Genomic DNA, 20,484 nt, shown 5'->3' on the forward strand with positions numbered 1-20,484 from the left:
CTTCAGCTCAGACGAGAACAAAAAGATTCTCACAGTAATAACAAGAACAGGTTTTTATTAATATTTTGTAATACCATATATAATGCAATTGCATATCTTTGGCGAAAATAAATCTTATAAACATTTTATCAACAGAGGTTAGCATACAAAAACCAAAAGGTGTGTCGGTCTAAGAGACATGGCAGACAACTGACACAAACTGATACTGGGTTGGCAGCTTTGTCAAATGCAACAATGTTCATCATACCCATAGGAACTGCAACAGAATTTAGAGAATCACATAATCAGTATTCAATCACAGCTGCTAAGTGATGAAGCAACTGGGTTTTAAGTCCTGGGACCCCGACATGTTTAGGTAGCTCGTCCACAAATCAACTTGCTGACTCAGTGTCACTTTGAGACCAATATAACATTTCTTTTGCAAGTGCTACAGAAAGAATGAGTGAGATTTTCCTCTACAAGTCTCTCCATAATTTCTCCGCAAATGTTAGGTCTAAAACTAAACAGCAGCAGCCTGGGGAATGGCTTAGTCTGATCCAGTTTTCCAGTAATATTCAAAACATCTCAACATCCCATAACGATACCTGGAAGCTCAGTTATGAGCGGCAGTCTTTTTTTTTTTTTTAAGAATCTTATCCGTGATGAGATTGAGAGCTAATCTTCAATTTGCCACTACTTAGTCATAATATCTAAAAATAAACAATACATGTGACAAATGTAAAAATAATTAAATTAGGTTCAAAAGAACTTCTACAGTACGTGGGGAATGTGTCCGTCTTAAATTTTATACCCCAGCTGTACATCAATTTTGGCAACAAAAGGTTTCAGGATCAATGTTAATAACTGTCTTCTAACAAAAAGCAAAACAAAACATCAAGAAAACCTGGCAGTCATGGTTAAAATGAAAAAAACAAAACAAAACAAAAAAAAAACACCCGCTCTAAAGACAATAGATATTGGCATACTTAATCACTATAACATAGTGAAAGGAAAAAAATGTATTGCTGTAAAATAAACAAGGAGGAAAACAAAAATACTTATTAAGAGGAGTTCACAGAGGGAGAAAAATAAATGTGCCCAGTCACTTCTTTCAAATGACCAGTGTTTGATAGAGTATGCATTCAATAATCCCATAAATTAATGTCATAAATAAGATGATGATTAATGAACAATAATTTGTTCTTTTTTTTCACAGCTAAACAAAACCAGTGTATGCAAGTATTACTTCTGAGAACTGAAGCTTACTCTGGTAAGAACAGTTCCCGCTCTAAAGATAGACCAAAATGATTGGTTAAGTCACTGTACTGACCAGAGTCCTCTCCCATTTCCTGTTAGGGATGATTCAGAAAACTAGGGCATTGTCGCTCTAAATCACATTTACATTGTGGCAGCAGGGGAATATAGTGACTATGGCCCTTTGCAGTTTTACATCAGTGGCACAAGAAAATGTTTGGCACTGAGCATGCGTGCTATACTAACAGTCACTGTGACACAATGTGATCTAGTACAGTGGGAAGAAATTATATCATTTTCAGTTTGTTAGCCTTGTGCGGTTCCATGCTACGTTGTATTGTGCGCTGCGAGTGTGCAGCCTTTTTAAAAGTTCAAATGAGAATATTGGCCTTTTTACACAAGTGGCTCGCAACTTCCCCTCAGTGAACTGAATGCAATCAACTGGCAATAAACACTCCATTTCACAGCTTGAGAAGAGATCGTGCACTTCCTGATTTTGTTCTAGAAGGAAGAACAAAAAACACCAGTGGCCAGCCAGAACCGAGGGCACGACATATGAGCGTCAGCACAGGTCTTCACCATCTCGCCTGTGAGCGCTTACACATACAAAGTTCACTTCTCTCTGGCCATTACTGTCTTGTTCCCTTCTCCTTCTTTGCACTTGAATATGCTCTAAGCTCTGGATCTTTCATTTATTTGAACCAAAACAGACACACCTTCCCTCAAATTGTTAGTGAACTAGGCCACAGGATCAGCCAGCAGGAAATTAGCTAAAACTTAAAAAAAACAAAAAAACAAAAGACTTTTAAAATCAAGGAGAACACACAGAGGTATAATCAAACTGAAAACCCAAATAATGGAGCAAGAAGCTGTTGTAATTAACTGTCCACTCCTGCTTCTGACCATTAACCAGCTCTGCATTCAAAAGGACCAGAAGCAAGCAGATTACAAAGCAGCCCAACACTAACAGCTGTAGCGAGGAGATCTGTCAGTACACCAATCGTATTCAAGAGTAGAATGACTACTTTGTCAGCAGAAGAAAGTAGTCTCACCATTTCAAAGTCTTTTTTTTTTTTTTTTGTCGTGACCGTCATCTCAGGTTTAGGCTGAAGTCGACATGCACTATGATATACACACACACACACGCGCGCGCGCGCACGCACGCACGCACGCACACACACACACACACACACACACACACACACACACACACACCCCCACAAAAATAAAATAAAAATCTATGGAGGATTACCTATGAACACACAGTGAACATCTGGCAATACATGGCAGATGTTCACTTTGCATAGGCCGTCATCAAACGTGAATATATGTTCTGTATCTGCACAATAAATGTCAAAAAACACACTGATGAATGAAGGGGACTGACAGAATGAGCAGTGGATTAAAAAAAGAAAAAAGAAAAGTAATGAAAACAGCTTTCATTCATATGGCACAGTAATGGCCATACAGATGTGAGCAAAGTAGTATAGCTAACTTTGCAACTAAATTTGGCAGTGGCAGAGTAATACTATTTCCACATCTTGCTAATCCTGAAATAGAGTCAGAGCTCGTGTTTAATAAGTTTATCGCAAAACAAGATCATAATACTACTCCATTCATTCTCTTAATTGTAAAGTTTAACTAGCATACTCAACTCTGAAAAACGCCACCATGAAATAAATGTCTAAAGGTTGTGGATTAATTATTGCATCTCTCTTACAAGAGGATTAATGGAGCAAGAATTCCTTTCAAAACAGTGGCATTTTCTTCTTTAGCACAAAAAGGAGAACTGATAACACCAGGAGGTTAGATTTTGTCTGTTACAAACATGCACTCATTCGCTTCATAAATAGATTCACTTGGAAGAGGATACAGGTTTGAGGAGGAAGCATGCAACGCTTTGAGTTATAAAACCTTCAGCTTTTCCCATTTTGTCTTTCAGAGAAAAAAAAAAAAAAAAATTCTTGAATCATAATCTCCCAATCCAACAGAAGCAGGCAGGTCATTTTGGATAGGTATCTTAATGGTTCTCCATAGCCCAAACACCCACCCCCAGCAGTTACCCCCGAGTTACAAAAGTCTCTATATGGCTTTGTTCTCCTGTGTGAACGATACTATTGCCATTTGTGTTGTTGGACAGGGATATTCCCAAACAAAAAGAAAAGGCTCAAAATGGCCAATGAACGATCAGATAAGGAGAAGGAGGCACACTGGGACAGACGATCAGGGGTCAGAGGTTAGGGTTCACAGGGTCCGGAGTCTGATGGGGGACAAAAAAAAAAAAATCTTCATTTCCTGTTAAGTTTTGTGCTCTTGACAGTACGTTTGGAGCCCTCCGTGCAGCTGCGTATACCAGCAAGGTGCAGCAAGGAGCCAGCGGCTTCCTTCAGCTCCTCATCCAACTCTGGCTTGACCTCACGTCGCGCCCTCTTGCCTGCGGGCCACTTGATGGCGGGTGGACGTCTAGAAGTCTGGTGGACGCCCCTTTCGTCCCAGAGGTCGGAGTCCTCGTCGCTGTGGAAGCCCTCGCTGCCGGCACGGCGGGACTGCCTGCGGTCGCAGCCTCCTTCGTCCAGGGAGGAAAGAGACGAGGAGGACGAGCGGGAAGAGCAGCGTTGTAGAGCTACGCTGCTGTAATTGTGGTCCTGCTTTGGATCACTGCTCACCAGAACGGAGTCAGGTCTGGAGAGGTCCAGTGGGCTGTCAGAATTGCCTGAGGAGAGCAGAAGATGGACAGAGTGATTAATCCGCATTCAAATGTAAAAGTTTTCTTCGAGGCTTGTTAGTGCATGACCAATATAGTCAAAACAAAACAAATTTAGCAGACTCAAGCGGGGTAAGTGTCTTGCTTTAATTGCCCTAAAGCAGGTTGTGACTGACAGTAGGTGAATCCTAATGTAACTGCACAGTAAACTATTGTTTTGCTCCTGCAGAAAAAGCAGAAATCAGACACAGTGCGCTACACACTGTGGCTTTAGCCTGTTTTGTTTATAGTATAAAGCAGAACTAAGATCAGCCTTGGCCCAAATGGGAAAACCTGATTTAAAAATATCTTGCTGCATGCATGTTAAAGCAGAATCAACACAGATGAGGAAAGTACAAATATTAGCAGAACCCACTCACACTAAATGGTCTTCAGGGGGCTTCTGCAGACAATGAAGCAAATGAACTAAGTACAGGCTAAATAAAGTCTAATCTCATCTGAAGTGTAAGCGATAACAGCAATAACATAACTTTGATTTAAAAAACATCTTAAGTCTAAAAACACATGAAATTAACGATTTACCATGTAGAGAGATCATGCACTTTCACAACACTCTCTGAGACTGCCTTTAGCTGCCGTAATATTCTCTAAAAACATTTTAGAATCAATCACAGGGTAAAGTTCAGCATGTTGCGATATACTTAGTTAGATGAGATTTTTTGGACAAGTAACTTCCTGTCAGGCAAGTAACCCCGCCCCCGTAAAACAGAGAATTGTCGTAATACTTCAGGTTTTGTACGGATTAAAAAAAAACACCATATGACATGTAGTGAGCTTTACAGCTAGGTGGATTTGCTCACCTTTGCACAGAGCCAGGCAAGCTGTTTCCCCATCTCCTTCTTTGTGCTAAGATAAGCTAACCAGCTGCTAAATCTAGTATTTCCCAAATGTCAAACTACTCCTTCAATACGTGTTTGAAAGAATTTATACAGGAAAAATTGTTTGCAATCAAGTGCAAGTAATGTTCTTGAAACTTTTCCTGCTCAAGAACCAAGGTTTTGCTTATAAGGACGGGTGACGTAGACATAACAAACAAAAGCACACCAAATAAAAGAAGATTTAAGCAATGACAGGGTGGTATGTCAGGGGTAGGACACAAAAAGGTGGAAGAACAGGTGAAAGAATGGCTGCTTGTGGATTCTCTTACATGGGTCAACGTGGTGCCCGGGGGCAGAGTTTAAGAGCATCATGGTAGTGGCAGCATCAATGTCAGACTCTGGAAGAGGAGAGAACATGCACGATGGTCAGTCCTAAGGTGTGAAAGCATGGTAGCATGGCATCTATATTAGGACTGGGAGGACAGGGCTCCTTCAGTAATTTTAAACTAGAGACAGTGTTTACTGAATGGACTGGGTATGCAGATTCACCAAAACAAACCAGAGGATCATTTCTAGCCACTGATATTGAGAGTGCATCCGATCTTTTCAGACCTGACAAAGTGTCTAAAAGCCTCATAGCTCACTTCTGGGGCTCTAAATTATTAATGATTACAGTGCGACTGAGTGCACGACACTCAGCACCGGCAGAACCTCTGCCTGTCGTCAAGGTTACAAATCCAAGAGGCAGAGGGGGGAGAGAGGAGGTTGAGACGTCAACTGGGAGTTTTCAACATTATGGTCTACATGAGGCATCAATGACTTGAAAGCAACAAATCAAACCAAGAGTTGAAGGTAAAAAGCACAGTGATGCTGAATGTTCTGGGACTGAAATGTGCAACGGCAACACAATCAAAATACTGCACAAACACAAGCTAAAAAAAAACTGCACTGATTGGATTTTCTAGACATCTGCAGATTCTTGCACGGCAGGCAGCTTTTATTGTACATCCAAATTTAAAAACAGACATGTCTCACCTTTGAATGAGCACTCTTGTAGAAAGAGATGGCGAGGGGGTGAGGAGGCACTGTGGAAGGTAAACAAAAGACAAGAAGGGTCAGATGTCGCGTTCTCAAAGGAAGAGTAAAGAAAATCCAGATCTTTCAGTTATTTCAAGGAATTAAATGTCAAATTAAGAGAAACACAGGCCACCAGAATAAAACAGAAACCCTTTTCACTAAAATTTAAATACAAAAATAAAAATGTAAATACAATAATAATATTTGAACACAGACAGAGCTGATGTGCCAATACAAGTTCATAATTCACTGACTGATGGGGGTTTACCTGGGTGGGGAGGCGGGTGGTGTGCAGAAGGCATGTGCGGCAGGGAAGTGCTGCTTCTTAAGGGCTTGGATCAGGTTGGGGCGGTATTCGGGGTCCACACACCACAGAGAACCTTTTCCATTGGCCTGTGTGAAAGAGGGACAGTCAAACGTCTGCACCCAAAGTAAGAAACTTGTGGCAACAAAATTTGATTTACATTAAGAAGTTCGTATATCCCTTTCTTGATTCCTGATCATTAAACAAATGTGTTAAAAAACAGCCATAAGTTCAACCAGAATTTATTCTCATTGGTTCTCTGATTATATTTAAACAAAATCCCTGTGGAGTTTTCTTGTAAACAAACAAAAGTCATGTTTAAATACAGTGTTTATAACATATAATACAATGGCAAAGCAGAATTTCCGATTATGTTGAATCCTGCATTGTTTATATTCACACTGCTGGCTTGCAATTTTTCCCACTATCTTTTGAGTGCACTCCTACACTTCTCACCTCTATGCAAACTCTTTCTCAACAATAAGCTTCACAGCACCTTTTACACAAGATATTCTCATTGTTTTAATATTTAAAAAAAAAAAAATAAAATCCTTGTGGCAAAATTCTATTTTTAAATCCGTCAAAATGATGCACAGATGGTTTTGGGTTTTTTTTGTGGAAGGGCTTGCATTCAGAAAATTCTCTCCGCTGACAAAATCTGTGACGCACTGAAGTCAGCATAGTGATGTGTCACATTTCATTAATGCAAGTCGTTCTCATTCATTTTGCACAAAAAGGAAAAACTTCAAAGAAATAGTTGTGAGAGGATCACTATGTCGTAAACAAAACAGTGGAAAATAGCAAATGCATATGAAAGAATTCCTTAACAGCTTCAACTGAAGAAGGAAATAATTGCTCCACTGCACTGTGCGACGAATGAATTTGTCTGTTGGTGATGTGTGCGGGAGTGTGTTAACTGTCACTTTATCTGATGGCGGCGTATTCTTGCCCAGTCTGGGAGGAGAACAGAGTGAGGGAGTGAGGGAGTGCGGGAGGGAGGGGAGGAGAATAACCTTGACTCAGATTACCAACCAGCCCTGATGCAGGAAGAAGGAAATGTCTCCATGGTAACGGAAACCACCAGCCAGTGTGTCATGTGAAACTGGTGCTGGTCTCTCAGCAGACGAAGGGCTCACGCTGTGCACCTGCACGCTGAGCGGCCTGCACCGCACCATGTTGCCGCTCGCCGAGTGCTAACCACCATCCCCTCCCGTTGTGGCAAAATATCAGGTCTTCGCCAGGCACAGCCTTGGCACCACGGGCTCTGCCGGTCACAAGTCTGAACTCACACTGAAGCTCAATATGGCTACCATCGTGTCACTCCCTGGATCAGTTATAGTAACATGCAAATTAGGTTGCTGTGTAGGTCTGACTCCTGGAGGGGTTTGTTTATGATACTATCACTCAAATATCATCAAACCACACCCCCCCGTCCTGAAAAAGCAGATTAGCTGAGTATTAAACTCTTCATTAAAAAAAAGAGAAAAAAAAGGTTTAACTTTGAGTGTTATCTTATTCAATCATGAATAGAAATGTTAAATAGAAATACATAACATCTGAAACCAGGGGCTTTAAAGTCAGTCATGTCTTCAAACAAGCACCTCCTCCCTTTTCTGCTCCTCACCACATTGTTTCCACACAAAAAGGCTGGAAAGCTACATGGAAATGCAACCATAAGAAAGTAAATTCACAATTTCACAACAAACGTTTTACTCATATCCTATTTATTTCACAAGAATGTTTGTGCAGGATATGCAGGATGTGTTTAACCATTAGTCGCAAAGCATGTGCATATGAGAAGGCCAACTTCTCCATTTTGTTTTCCTTTCTATAAAAAGGAACACAAATACAATTGAGCATGTGTAAAACATAATTCTGGCAGAACTAGACTGACAAAGATTCCTCCTACAAACTCATGTCTGTACTTTATGTCATGTTTGCTTCCTTCTCGCTGCATGACATTGAGGTTTCAAACTGTGGGATGCATCTCTCCCCGGCTAAAACAGTTGCACTACCTTGTAGTGGTTCAGGAGATAAAGTCCTATCTTAGTGTGCTGTGTTTGCATTTCCTCTGACGGAGTATCTGTGACCTTGACTGGATTCCACCCTTATCGCAGCAGAGTCAGAGGTTCCTGCAGTGGTGTTACAGTCCTGGCCACTGTCACATGAGCCACACTGCAGCTTCACACTCTTACACTGTTACTGTTTTGCTAAACAAAGCAGACAAATTTTGACCTATGGAAATTTGCATATCATATCTTCAATGCATACTGATGACAACAGTTTCAAGAGGCATACTTTTCAACTGTGCAGTTAAGTGTATGAAAGTTAGGACACAGTTTGCAAACCTACCTTTCCCAAACTCCTTTCAACCTTGCGGAAGCATTTGTTCAGGGACAAGTTGTGACGAACTGAGTTCTTCCATCCAGTGGGAGCATTGGAGAAATAAGGGAAGTGCTCAAGAATCCAGCCATAGATTTCTTTAACAGGCAAAGACTTGCTGGGAGACTGCTCAATGGCCATGTAGATGAGCAGAGAAAATGAGAAAGGGGGCTTAGACTTCAACGAGTCCCGCTCCCTGCCTCTGCTGTGCGACGAGGATGAGGAGGAGGATGAGGGGCCCTGGCCGGGCCCGTAGTCTCCCTCTATGTCGAAAAGGGGGCTGCCACTGGGCTGAGCTTCAGGACCCCCCAAGGTGAAGTTCTGAAGCAGGTTCTCGTGGAGCCAGTTGAGGTTGGTGAGCTCCTCATCTTCTGTACCTCCAGTGCGATCCACGCTGGTTGCCAGCGGACTGGACGCACACTCCGCCTCAGGCAGTGTTCCTACTCCACAAACACCTCTGAGCCCCGTCCGCTCCTCTTGCATACCCGGAATTTCCGTTTTCTTATCTGGTGACATCCCAATGATTGGACCCATTAAATCAAAGAGGTCTGGAGAGAGAGAGGGGGAGAAAGAGAGGTTGTTAATGTTGAGCAGTTTATGCACAGAGATAAAATCACAGTTTTGATGTCGACTTGATTTCAAAACAAAGTTGTAATGAAATAACTGGATGTGGCACATTGGAATGATGTGCTCTTCCAAGCGTTGGCCTTGTTTTCTTAAGTTTTCCCTGAGGGCACACCCCCTGTAGCTGTGCCTGTCTGCCTCTATTGCATTTCCTGACCTGCTCATTGCTCCTCTCCTCCACGCCTGGCGAGCACAGAGAGGCTCTCTCACCCCCCCCTCTTGACTCCAGCCAAGGAGTTTTGAGGAGGTCCTCTCAAGCAACTGAACCGACTTAAGGCTCCACTCCTCAACGCCCACCTCGTTTGAGACAAGACCCAGCTGCTCGTTATGTGTAAATGAGCATGAAACCATCCAACAACTGCAGGAATGAGTGGAAGGCCTCCGTCTTACAGAGTGGATGGCTCTTACTGACTGATCTGCATTCAGCCAGGATCAAGACTCATTTGTCACACACAAAGTAGAGTGAAGAGGCTACAGCCCCTGAACTTGTCATTTAACAGCACTAGGAAATTCAATATTGCCAGCAGCCCTGTATCATTAACCAATTCCACCCAAGTACCCTTTTTAATAAGACAATGGCACTTTTTTTTTTTTTTTTTTTACATGAGTTCAGGTGGAGCATGTCATCTTATACAACAGCACTGATGGAGAAGTTTTAGTTCCACCTAATGTACCAAGTTATACAAAGAGAAATGATTCTAAATACTGGCACAGACAGAAAGGGAGATATGTCCAGGTATCAGCTGAAATTGCCAAAGACACCTGCATTATTACAGCTTTTTTGCTATGGTCGTGCACAGTACTTTGTGAGGCCAAAAGCACAAAGAGATCACTCTTTGGCTCAGCTCACAACGAGCTTTATGTCCTGGGTGTCACCATGACAACCATGCGGTCCCTTCAATTAAGAGCAGAAATCCCACAAACAAGAGTCAGTAGGAAAATAAGTAATCCATGCTGGCTGGGCCGCTGGGCAGCCTCCCCGTAACGGAATACTCCTACTGCACCCGTGTGTGGACACCAGATGTCCCGGGTTCTGGGGTGGTCCTGGATTCTCTGGATCCAGACTGAGAAGAGAGTAAGGGTTTGGTAGGTTGGATAGGTATAGGTGCAGAGAGTGTGGTAGATAGGCATATCTTTTTATTTCTGGGATAAGATAAGAATTGGGTCAAACTCGTGAGTGTTTGCACGGTGGGCAAGACAGGAGAGGGAGTGCGCACACACACACAGACACGCACAGACACGCACAGACACGCACAGACACACACACACAGACACAGACACAGACACACACACACCACAAATCAGTTTGTCAAAGCCAGTCAGCGAGGACAGGAGGGGGATTTACAAAATGACCAAGTCTCAATGAGGGGGAGACGCATACAGCAGGCCGACAGAGTGACTTCTAAATCTAGGGTCATGATCACTTCAGCCTTAAATGCATACGTTCTGCCTGTTCTTAGGTGACATGGTGTTCTCCCATTCAATCCTCTAATTGTCTGTGTTTCAATTTGTCAGCGCACCATTGAAATGTCCTTGTCTACCACATGTAGGTCTGTAATTCTGATCACCAGTGAAAAGAAAGTAAGTCAAAGAGCTTTCCAGGCCAAATGCAAAGGGACAGGCACAGCGAACATAGGAAGACACATAACAATAGGGAAATCCTTTTCACGGAAGGAGAGCAAGACAAAAACACTGAAAGAGAAACCAAGAGACTGAGAGGAAGACAGAGAGAGATAGTGAGACAGCTGAGACTCAATAGGTAGTGAGGTAGGCTATGTAAGTTATCCTTAGTCTAGGATGAATCACAGCTCTCAGCAAAGTGGAGCAATGAGAAATGTCAGGCAGCGAGAGAACTGCCCATTTGTGTTTAAAGAAAATCTCTGCTCAAGAGACCAAAACACAAAAAGATATTCCTTGACAGCTTCATACTCTGAATGAATTTACAAATAGAGAGGGGACCAAGCAGAAAGACAAGTCTACAGTTTTGAAATTGTCATTTATCCTTCCGAAAACCATTTCGGACTATATGTAGCTGTGTGTGCCCTTTTGATAATTCCATGTTTAGGTACAGTTAGCAGCAGATTTTTACAAAGCGTTAATATATTATACTGATGGGAGAAAGACAGACAGGGTGAGCGAAGGTGGGTGGGCTCGTTCAAGATATAGTTAAATGGAAGATAATGTAGCTGACAGACAGACTATGAAGCCCTAATTTGGGCTGTTCTTTGTGAGATTGTGAGTCAAGTCTAGATCCATCACTGTGTTACCCAATGCATCCCCATGACGAACATGTAACTCACAATGAACCACAAGCTAACACAGGTGTGGCCTTAACTGAATCAAGTCTTCATTTGACTAAAAGGTGTGGTCATATGACTGCCTGTGAACTTTTGAGGCTGGGCAATGAAAAGAGGTCATGGCCCGGGTAAAGAGTCAGACTACTGATTAACCTCGAAAGCACAAGAGAGCTTCACCTTAGTCCATCTCCACAGTCCTGACCTCTCAGCTGGGCCCTTGGGTGCCAGAGAGCGCTTATCCTCTTTTGAGTAGTTCCTCCAGAAGACCCATCATTTGAATATCAACAGAGGCGGGGTGGACGGATGAGAGAGCTGCCTTGCATCAAGCCAAACACAGGAAGTGTTTTACCATGATTGCAGCTGGTCAATTACCACTGCTGTTGCAATGATCGCAGTTATCATTGCTCTTATGAAAAGGCATCAAAGAGAGGCGGCTGGGAATGCGATGAATAATGGGACGCTAGTGTGCAAAGAGAGGAGCGGGGAGAGGGAGCTAATAAGCCGGACTGGCCTGTTGACTGCAACTCATCCTTGAAAATACACCAAAGCTGCAATGGTACTGACCTGATGGCTCATCTGCAAGTTAAAATAGCCCAGCGCACCGCCAGCCTCATCATATTCATGTGCAAACAGGCAGGCACTAACAGCAGGTGCCAAGGCACATTTCCCCCCCTTTCAAACTGCTCTTTTATCCTGTTAAGCACTTAGCCTATTCAAAAATACACAAAGACATATGGAGATAGCTTTAAGTGGCAAATCAAGCCGTTGATGTGTCATATTTGTACGGGGGAATGTAAAGGAGATGATAGCGGCATCAAAATGAAGAGGTTCTGGTTTGAGATGTTTTCTGGGAGCGAATCTCACGATCAGGACTCAGTTGCCACGGCAGCCAATGTTGTAAGGGAAGCAATTGTGCTCATGTCTGTGCATGAAGAGAGAGCTAATGTGGGGAGATCAATACAGGCGGAAAATGCTGAGGCCAGCAGTCTGCTGCTGTTCTCCACAAACCTGTCTGACAAAGAGCAGTGAGAAAGGCCACAGCCAACCTGGACGTCATGGCACGACTGAATGAGTGCCATTAAGGCATACTTTTATGATACGTGCCTCAGGCACCAAAAACCTTTTTTATCAAGCAAAATTAAAAAGATTACACCATTTCCATGTAATAAACACAACAAGATTTCAGAACAAAACTCTAGACATAATTTATGCAACTGCCTTGACGTACTCACACCACACCCTCCTCACAAGAAATAAACCAGTTGACACAAACCAGTTACACCTCTGTAATAGATACACAAAGGTGTGTCGCACAGCCCCATGGCAAGGGCTGTTATTTGAAACCCTAACTGATATTTAGGTGACTACCCAGTCTGGCTGGAGCTCTAAAACTGTGAATGAGACAAAGGGGGGCTGAGTTAGAGTGGGAGAGACAGGGAGAGAGAGAAAGAGGCTGTTCCAGAGCAAGGTAGCCAAGTAGCAGTCTTTTATTTTATGGGAGGGCCAAATTATGCCATAACAAATAAAGCAGCCATTATTGTGAAGGCTAATCAGGCTACTGTTAAAGCTCATCCAAAGGATTAATTTTTAAATAAAACTACTCAATGGATTAAAACGACCTACTCGGTGTCCAAGGTGAAAGCAAAAGAAAAAGCTCGCACAAAGCATCACAATTGGCCTCACACTCAGCTCGTACAAAGGAGCAGTTGTTTTTGCTCTAGTCATGTTTCAGAAGTGCTCAGTATTCACCTCACAGTTTCAAACAGAGGACCGGGAGGGAAGGAAACACCTCCTGCCTGTTGAGGAAGTTCATTCTCAGAAAACAAATTCAGACTTCACACAGAGACAGTTAGGCTCGTTCTACACCAAAACAGTGGACTCGAGCAGCGAGGTGGCATTTATTGAAGCGGCAGTATTTACTTTGGCAATCTATGAATTCCACCAGCATGTAGCTTATAGACTGCTGACAAACACCCAAGCTGATGCAATCACCTAACAGTTAGGGAAAACAAGCAAACAAAACAATGGGTAATGATTGCGGTGTTCATCGGAGACATTAGCTTCACACAGAGTTTTCAAACTCAGGCACACAGTACTGCACTTTGACTGTCAACAGAGGTGAGGCCTTCCAAAGTACATGCCTTCCCCCAGCCAACACTGAAACCTTATCTCTTGGGTCATGTGGCTGTAAGTTTAGTGTACAAACAAACACCGCCAATCAACATAAGCAACAACCTCATATACTTTCAAATACCAAAGATCAGCCCTAATTGCCAATTTGCTTCTGTACACTACTGTCCAAATAAATCCTAATAAATGAATAATATATATTTCTGGAGCTTAGTTGAAGTTTCAACATAAGCCCTTACAGGAATGTGCTCTTTGAGAGATTACATTCCATGTAGATACTACAAGAAACACAGGAACCACCAGTGAGGCTCTGCATCCTGAATTATAGCAAACTCTAAATGGAGTCCGTCGTAAGTATTTTTGTCCAACATCTTTCACAAAAACCTAGAGAGAGAGCAGCATAAAGACAGGGGGAAGTACTTTGCTTTGTGAAAATGGGGTGAAATATTTACTGAGGCTTCTGAAGTGAGTAAAAATCAACAAAAATGCATACATGCAGTAAGTAGCAGTGATATAATGTGAGGACAGGCAACAGGTCTTCCTCTGGCAGCAGTGAAGGGTTGGCTATGTATTTTGGTCATGCAAAATGAGCAGTTTCAATATATATTAATTTTTTTGGATAACAAGATACAAAAAGCTTGTTGGTGTAAATCTCTTACAGTGTTATTAGGATTGTGTACAATTTATTTTTTTCTTATTTAGTGCGAATATAAAACCAGAATGCTGCCTTATATTGGTACCTCAGTTTTTTGAGTATAAACATATTTTTTCTACAAAATCCTTTTTTTCATATAAACAAATAGGTCCCTGAAAAGCATTACTGTGCAGTGCTACAAAAAAGTGGGATCAGATACCCACTATAAACTTTAATCATACAACATTCTATAAATTAGTTGCAATAAATACAGCAACTGGGTGAAATCAGAGGAACCACCCAATTTATTTAACTTATAAAGAATGAATTCACATTTTTGGTGCCATACAAGTGCATGACATCTGTTACAGCCTCAGCTCAAATTAAGTTTACTTTCATTTTAGCTTAATTTCTCAACAAACTCTTTTTTTGTCAATAAATCACCATGGTGATGGTGATTTTAAAAATACCAAAGCTTGAGACATGTTCTAGTAAATGGAGTTTTGTACTTTTGAGCTGTACAGAGCCCAGTATTAAACTCTCATTCAAATAACAGAGTATGATACATGAGTTTATGTTTACATTTCACTTTGGCCGAACTCCTAACCAGTGCTGTTCTAACGACGATATTGTTTTAGAATTGAACACTCAGTTGGTTGCGTTCCGTGGCACCTCAGATGACGCTGGTTCTAAAATTTTGGTAAACTGACAACACAATCCTCCTCCATATCTAAGAAGATCCTGATCATTTGCACACAAGCTGGTAGTTGTTGTCATTCTGTCGTCAATTAAATAAATCCTGTTAATTCAGCCAGGGGTGACAAGACAAAGACCCATTGTGTCACAGGACACACAGCCGTGCTTCCCTCTTCCTTTCTCTCAATCAAGGAAACGGTCACATCAATGTTGCTTTCAATGAGGCGGGTCCTAATGGGCTGCGTCTTGAGTCCACCCCATTAGAAATGAGGCAGGCACAGGGACAGTCAGGGGGTTAGAGTGGGGCAGGGAAGAGAAGGAGGGGGTAGTGCACACCCACTGTGACCAATCAAGAAATGTAAAACAATAACTGGAGTAGAGGGAGAGGCGTCACAACAGGAATATACACATTGTCCATATGCAACTTCTCGCACACACACACAGGGGCAGGCTTAAAGAGGAAAAAACTGAGATAGAAGCTCAAAGCATTCACAGTCACAGTACATAATCACTGTGACCAATCAAGAGATAAAAAACAATAACTGGAAACTGGGTATTTTTAGATTTGCAGAACCAAATCTCAACCAGTTCTGTCTCTTTATTGATGTCATGACATTAACTACAATAAGTTCACCCCAGTTTGTAAAATAGTGACAGCTGTTAAGTGGAAAGCTTATGGGTTAAAAATAGATGCCATTTAGTTCTGCCCTGATCTCTCGGGAGATGCTAAATGATGTGAAACATCACAAAAAAACAGATAAGTTGATCATGTGAACAGGACAGGAAAACAAAATCATGACCAGAGAACACTAAAGAAGGGAGGCAGCAACTTGTCTCTACGGGCGTTTTACATTTGCATCTCAAATTCACAGTAACCACCTCTGTTTGATCAGCAGAATGTCACAGAACCGAGACAACAGAAGATCACGTACTCCTGGGGACGTCCCTCCTTCAAAAACACACATGGGCTGTGAGCAGGTGATGAAACACAAAACTGCATGAGGGAGTCACCTCCACAAGCTAGACTCGCCAACATTAGCCGTCAGAGCTGAAGCTCACTGACTGGTGACTGCGATTGTTCAATTTAGCAACCTAGGCCGTCATAATTGGAGGTAGAAGGAAATAAGCATCTTCTTATAAAAACAACAGAATATAAAGACTTTCTTTGGCTGATCATTTAAAAAATATATACTATTTAAATGAGAGTAGCAAAGCTTGTTTACTTTAATTTCCTTCACAACATATGTTGTTTAAACTATTTTCAACTTTGAAACACTACAATTCACACAAAACAACATAATAATGAGAAAACAGTTACCTCAAATGAACGAACACTGTCAACTTCCCTCTTCTGACAATCATCGAATTATTCAACCTCTACACTAATCCAACCATTTAAACCAGTAAGTAAAATCAAAGTCACAAATGACTTGGTAATTATTGGGTTTTCAGAGAATAACAAGTTATAAATCTCTGAGCTTTTCTGTTCAGCCAATCCATGAGAAACCAGGTTTTGACTGTGTTAAGCAATCACAGAGGTTTCCACATGGGTCAGCTTTTGTAATGAATTTAAAACCACAGTCACTCAGATATCTACAGACAACATGGTGGATTTTAGAGGACGCAACTTATCCTTTACTCTGGGTCAGAGTACACAATTCTGTGATAAGACTGATTACATGGCAACACCACCATTTTCAACTGCAGTTTCTGTGCCACTCTCGCCAAGCCGCTGCCTTATTAAAATGTTTACACATTATATTCAGGGTGTTGTGATGACTGAACAGGAAAACGTAGGATATAAAATGTTGAAATACACTTGATAAAAGTGCTTGGTGCTCTGGTGGTCTCTTTTGTCACATTGCTTCATTGTTATCATGCATCCTCCCGTTCTGTCACCAGTACAGTACAAAAGAGCAGCTTCTCAGAAAAGTGACACCAGTGTGTTTACCAACTTGTAAAAATGAAGAGTGGCACTCTCAAGAGTTTAAGAGAAGCTCAAGATGTATTTGATACTTTTGTGTCTACTACTGTGCTCAGCTGGTGTAAAATATGCCAATAATGTGAAATAAAATCTTTATTATTATAGTCACAACACTAAAGTGTGTAACTACATGGGCATTACTCATTTGAAAAATGTTAAATAAGAAGAAAAAAGTCAAGTTGATCTTATCTAATGAAATTACTGAATGAAATGAACAAGCAGGCCAATATCCCAGGGTTTACCATCAGGATTATGACAAAAACAACAAATGATACTATGACTCATGTAAGCAATTGAAATGTCGATTGGTTGAAAATTTCATTTTCAAGTTATCATCAGTTAAAGCATTTGACTCATTTGACTCATTTGACTCTGAGCAGAGCATGAGAAAAGAACAGAATATTCACAAACACTTGGCAGTCTGCCTCCTATTTCACCTGGACTTCACCTCTTACTGAGGTACAAAAGAACATCAAACCATAGAGTACAGCTACCTGTGGTAACAACAGTGTCTTAGAGGCCTATTCCAGCAATTCAAATAACCTTATGACAACTAAAGATAATTCAACACAACTAAAAATATTTCAGTTCCTTGTAGTTATTCAAGCCATTTCACGTCAGCAATAACTGTATCACTGGCTTACGACAAGTCTTATTTATAGAAATGAATGTCAGTAAAGTTAACAGACCCTCGTCTATTCTGGGAGGCAAAAGTACTTACCCTTCAGAGCCTTCTGTACATACCAACATGTACAGGAGTGGATACATGCTATGACCACAAACAACAGCAAAGACAACAGATGATTTGACCTACAATATGACCAGGGAGATCCTGGCAATAAAATAATGGCAAACTGACAACATCTGTTTCTTTTTGTCTGTTTCTGTCCCTTAAGCTCCTGTTGTCTTTGTCGTCTATTTACCACCAGGGCTTTAACAACTGTCAAGTAGAAAGAAAGAAAAGAATGTCAGACTATATTAATGTCATAACCTCAAAAAAGGAAAATACATTTTTCCATCACTTTTTCCAAACATACACAGAAACCTCAGTGCACACAACTGAAATTTAGATGAGGACTGTCCTGCCCAGTAAACACCACACTGACAGGTAGCAGGTACAGAGACTACAAGGGCAGACACGTGGAATAACAAAGTACATAAAGATGTACTCAATAACAACAACACACAAACTCTATCCAACTGGATTAAACAGAGATATTTTTCCTACACTCTGACATTGTTTGTAGAGCACTCTGTATCTGGGACAATCTTGTGATAATCCATTACATCATGTGCTCAGCTAGCCAGTGTAGCCTCCCAACCTCTGGTATCGCCAATATATACCATGAAATATTCAACTATTTATACGTAAGAGGGGAAGATGTGTGTCTTGAACGAACACCAACAAAAATTGATTTAATATCGTTGTCTACTACGACTTGAGAAACCACGCGATGACCAAAGACATTAAATGAAACACTGGGACTTAGCGAGTGGAAAAGATAAACTGAAAGCGCTGTTAGCAAAGAAAACTAATATGCTCTGTAGCTAATGCTGCAGATACTGTGGCATTAAAACACCACGGTCTCAAGACTACATTCACAAGCAAGCACAACCAGCAACACAATGAGGAATACAAAGTTACACGTAACGACGTAGAGAATTGCACAACACTTCCCGACACACAGGAGTCGTTACGAAGTATCTCATGTCCGCTTAGTTCGTTACATTTTGTTTAGCTTTTAATTGGAGTAAGTTCACTATCTGTAACGTTACCTACGTTAGCTCACCCAGCACAAGCGTGAGACAAAGTAGCGTTAGCGTTCGCTCGGTGGGTCAGTGAAGGTAAATCTACTGCTAGCGTTAGCATAACATTTTAACTATCTAGAATATTACAGCAGGTCTATTTTCATATATCTAACGATAACCATCCGTCGGTGCTGTAAATATCCCTCTCCACTCTTCGAGCTTCGAGTCCGGAGAACAGAGAGAAGTAACGTTAACATTAGCTAGCTGTGGCCACATGCTGTCGCTTGATCTGCCATGCTGGCTGCTCTAAGCAAAGTCACTTGACCACATTTACTTTTAGCTTGTTCCGAAACACAACCCGTGTCTGCCGAACACAATTTCATTGCTGTGAATTAAAAAACAAAATAAAAGAAAACGATCAAATACTTACAATCATGCACGGCGTGCCTCGGTGCGGTATGTTTAAAGACACGTCTGTGCGCAGTTTATTCAGATGTCTGTCTCACACAATGTCAGAGATCAGATCAGCAGCTGCTTCCTCCATACACGCAGCGCGCAGATCACACACCGCACGGCAACGCTACCAAACCCCTTGCCGTCGTCATGGCAACAGGCCTACTTCAACCAATCAAAACCCCTCCCCTCCTATCTCCCCTGGCAACTGCCGCAGCGCAGGAGCTCCGCGAACGCGCACGCCATCCTATTTTGCATCGTGCAATGTGCTTTCACTTCTATCGCCAGCTGCTTGTAACGTAATCTGGAGGAGGGTTGTGGGTTTTTTATTGTTTTTAACAGATTGATTGAATAATAAGGTATCACTGATAGTGAAATAGTATTGGGATTAATTATAAATTAATACAATTTGTGAATGATGAAACAGGACGGTTCCCAAACACATACATTCCCGCGTTATTTGGGCTACACAAACACCTCGGGGCGGAGAGAAAGGATGTGTCACCACACCCAGCATCGTGACGATAGTGGACCCTCACACAGGGCCCCTCCTAGAGTAAACGATGATTGAAGGAGCAAACGTGACATGTAGATACACAACAGACACATGCTGTGTGATGCCTGAGCATTTGGACAAAGCAAAGAAAAAAATGGGAAGGGAAAGAAAAGCACAATTATGTTATTTTCCCAATAGATACAATTCATTCCATGTGCATGAGTGAAAAGTAAAAATTGCACATTTCTGTTATTTACATGAGTGTACGGATGTGTTTTTTTTTTTTAAGCCAAAAGTGTACTCTAGGAAAGCCAGCAGGTTGGTTTGGTGTCTCTTCCAGACTATCTGTTGAGTGCAGCTTTACTGGCCAACTGACTTCACACCAAACTGCAACTTTCACATAATGGTGATACCTTACTCATCTCAGCCACTCCATTTCATAAGCGTACACTGAGTAGCTCTCTGTGGACTGATCTAATAGCCTCTGTGTTTGCTTTTATTGTGTATAAACCCAGATACCTGCCACGCAGCAGTGCTCTAGTAAATACTTCTGCACTGGTGTTGATGCACACCCTCTTGTTTTTTCCTGTCTTTCAACTTGACAAACAGGCTTTACAGTGGCGTAGTGGCAGTTTTGTGTCAGAGTCTACTTTGTGTCAAGTATATTTGTTAATCTGTGGCATTGAATTTTAACATTAATGTTACTTCATGGAGTCCCTTGTTTTTCTTGTGTCAGTTTGTTTTGGTACATTGTGAAGTATTTTGTGTTTTATGCCTACACGTAGTAATATTAATTTATCAAACAAGGGAATGTTTAAAGTGATTTATGGTAGCAGAGCACTC

The 20,484-nt window shown here is 41.6% G+C and overlaps 1 protein-coding gene across 5 annotated transcripts; it reads right to left on the reverse strand.

Moving 5' to 3' along the window:
• Nucleotides 1-38: 38 nt before the first annotated feature.
• foxn2a (forkhead box N2a) lies at nucleotides 39-19,266 on the reverse strand. Of its 5 annotated transcripts, XM_087175445.1 has the most exons (7): nucleotides 18,866-18,970; nucleotides 9,754-9,762; nucleotides 8,549-9,126; nucleotides 6,161-6,285; nucleotides 5,851-5,900; nucleotides 5,145-5,213; nucleotides 39-3,946 (listed from the first exon to the last, which is right to left on the reverse strand). In XM_087175445.1, exons 1-7 carry the CDS (start codon nucleotides 18,966-18,968, stop codon nucleotides 3,522-3,524), a joined length of 1,359 nt encoding a protein of 452 aa, XP_087031571.1. In that variant the 5' UTR covers nucleotides 18,969-18,970; the 3' UTR covers nucleotides 39-3,521. The 5 variants fall into 5 exon arrangements, with proteins under 5 accessions (XP_087031571.1, XP_023267522.1, XP_087031570.1 ...); XM_023411754.2 differs by lacking the exons at nucleotides 9,754-9,762; nucleotides 18,866-18,970 and adding an exon at nucleotides 19,123-19,266; XM_087175444.1 differs by lacking the exons at nucleotides 9,754-9,762; nucleotides 18,866-18,970 and adding an exon at nucleotides 18,724-18,814.
• Nucleotides 19,267-20,484: the final 1,218 nt, after the last annotated feature.

Source organism: Seriola lalandi, unplaced genomic scaffold (genome assembly GCF_002814215.2).
Source record: "Seriola lalandi dorsalis isolate HSWRI2012SDOR001 ecotype SW California unplaced genomic scaffold, Sedor1 jcf7180002054470, whole genome shotgun sequence".
Lineage (NCBI taxonomy): Eukaryota > Metazoa > Chordata > Actinopteri > Carangiformes > Carangidae > Seriola > Seriola lalandi.

What these genes read in the sequence shown, in the direction of transcription:
- foxn2a (XM_087175445.1), bottom strand. Translation starts at nt 18,968, where the DNA reads ATGTGGCCACAGCTAGCTAATGTTAACGTTACTTCTCTCTGTTCTCCG. An exon ending in TTGAAAGGAGTTTGGGAAAG is followed by an intron (nt 6,286 to 8,548) that starts GTAGGTTTGCAA and finishes TCTTTCACACAG; the next exon opens with GCCAATGGAAAAGGTTCTCT. An exon ending in CCACCCGCCTCCCCACCCAG is followed by an intron (nt 5,901 to 6,160) that starts GTAAACCCCCAT and finishes TACCTTCCACAG; the next exon opens with TGCCTCCTCACCCCCTCGCC.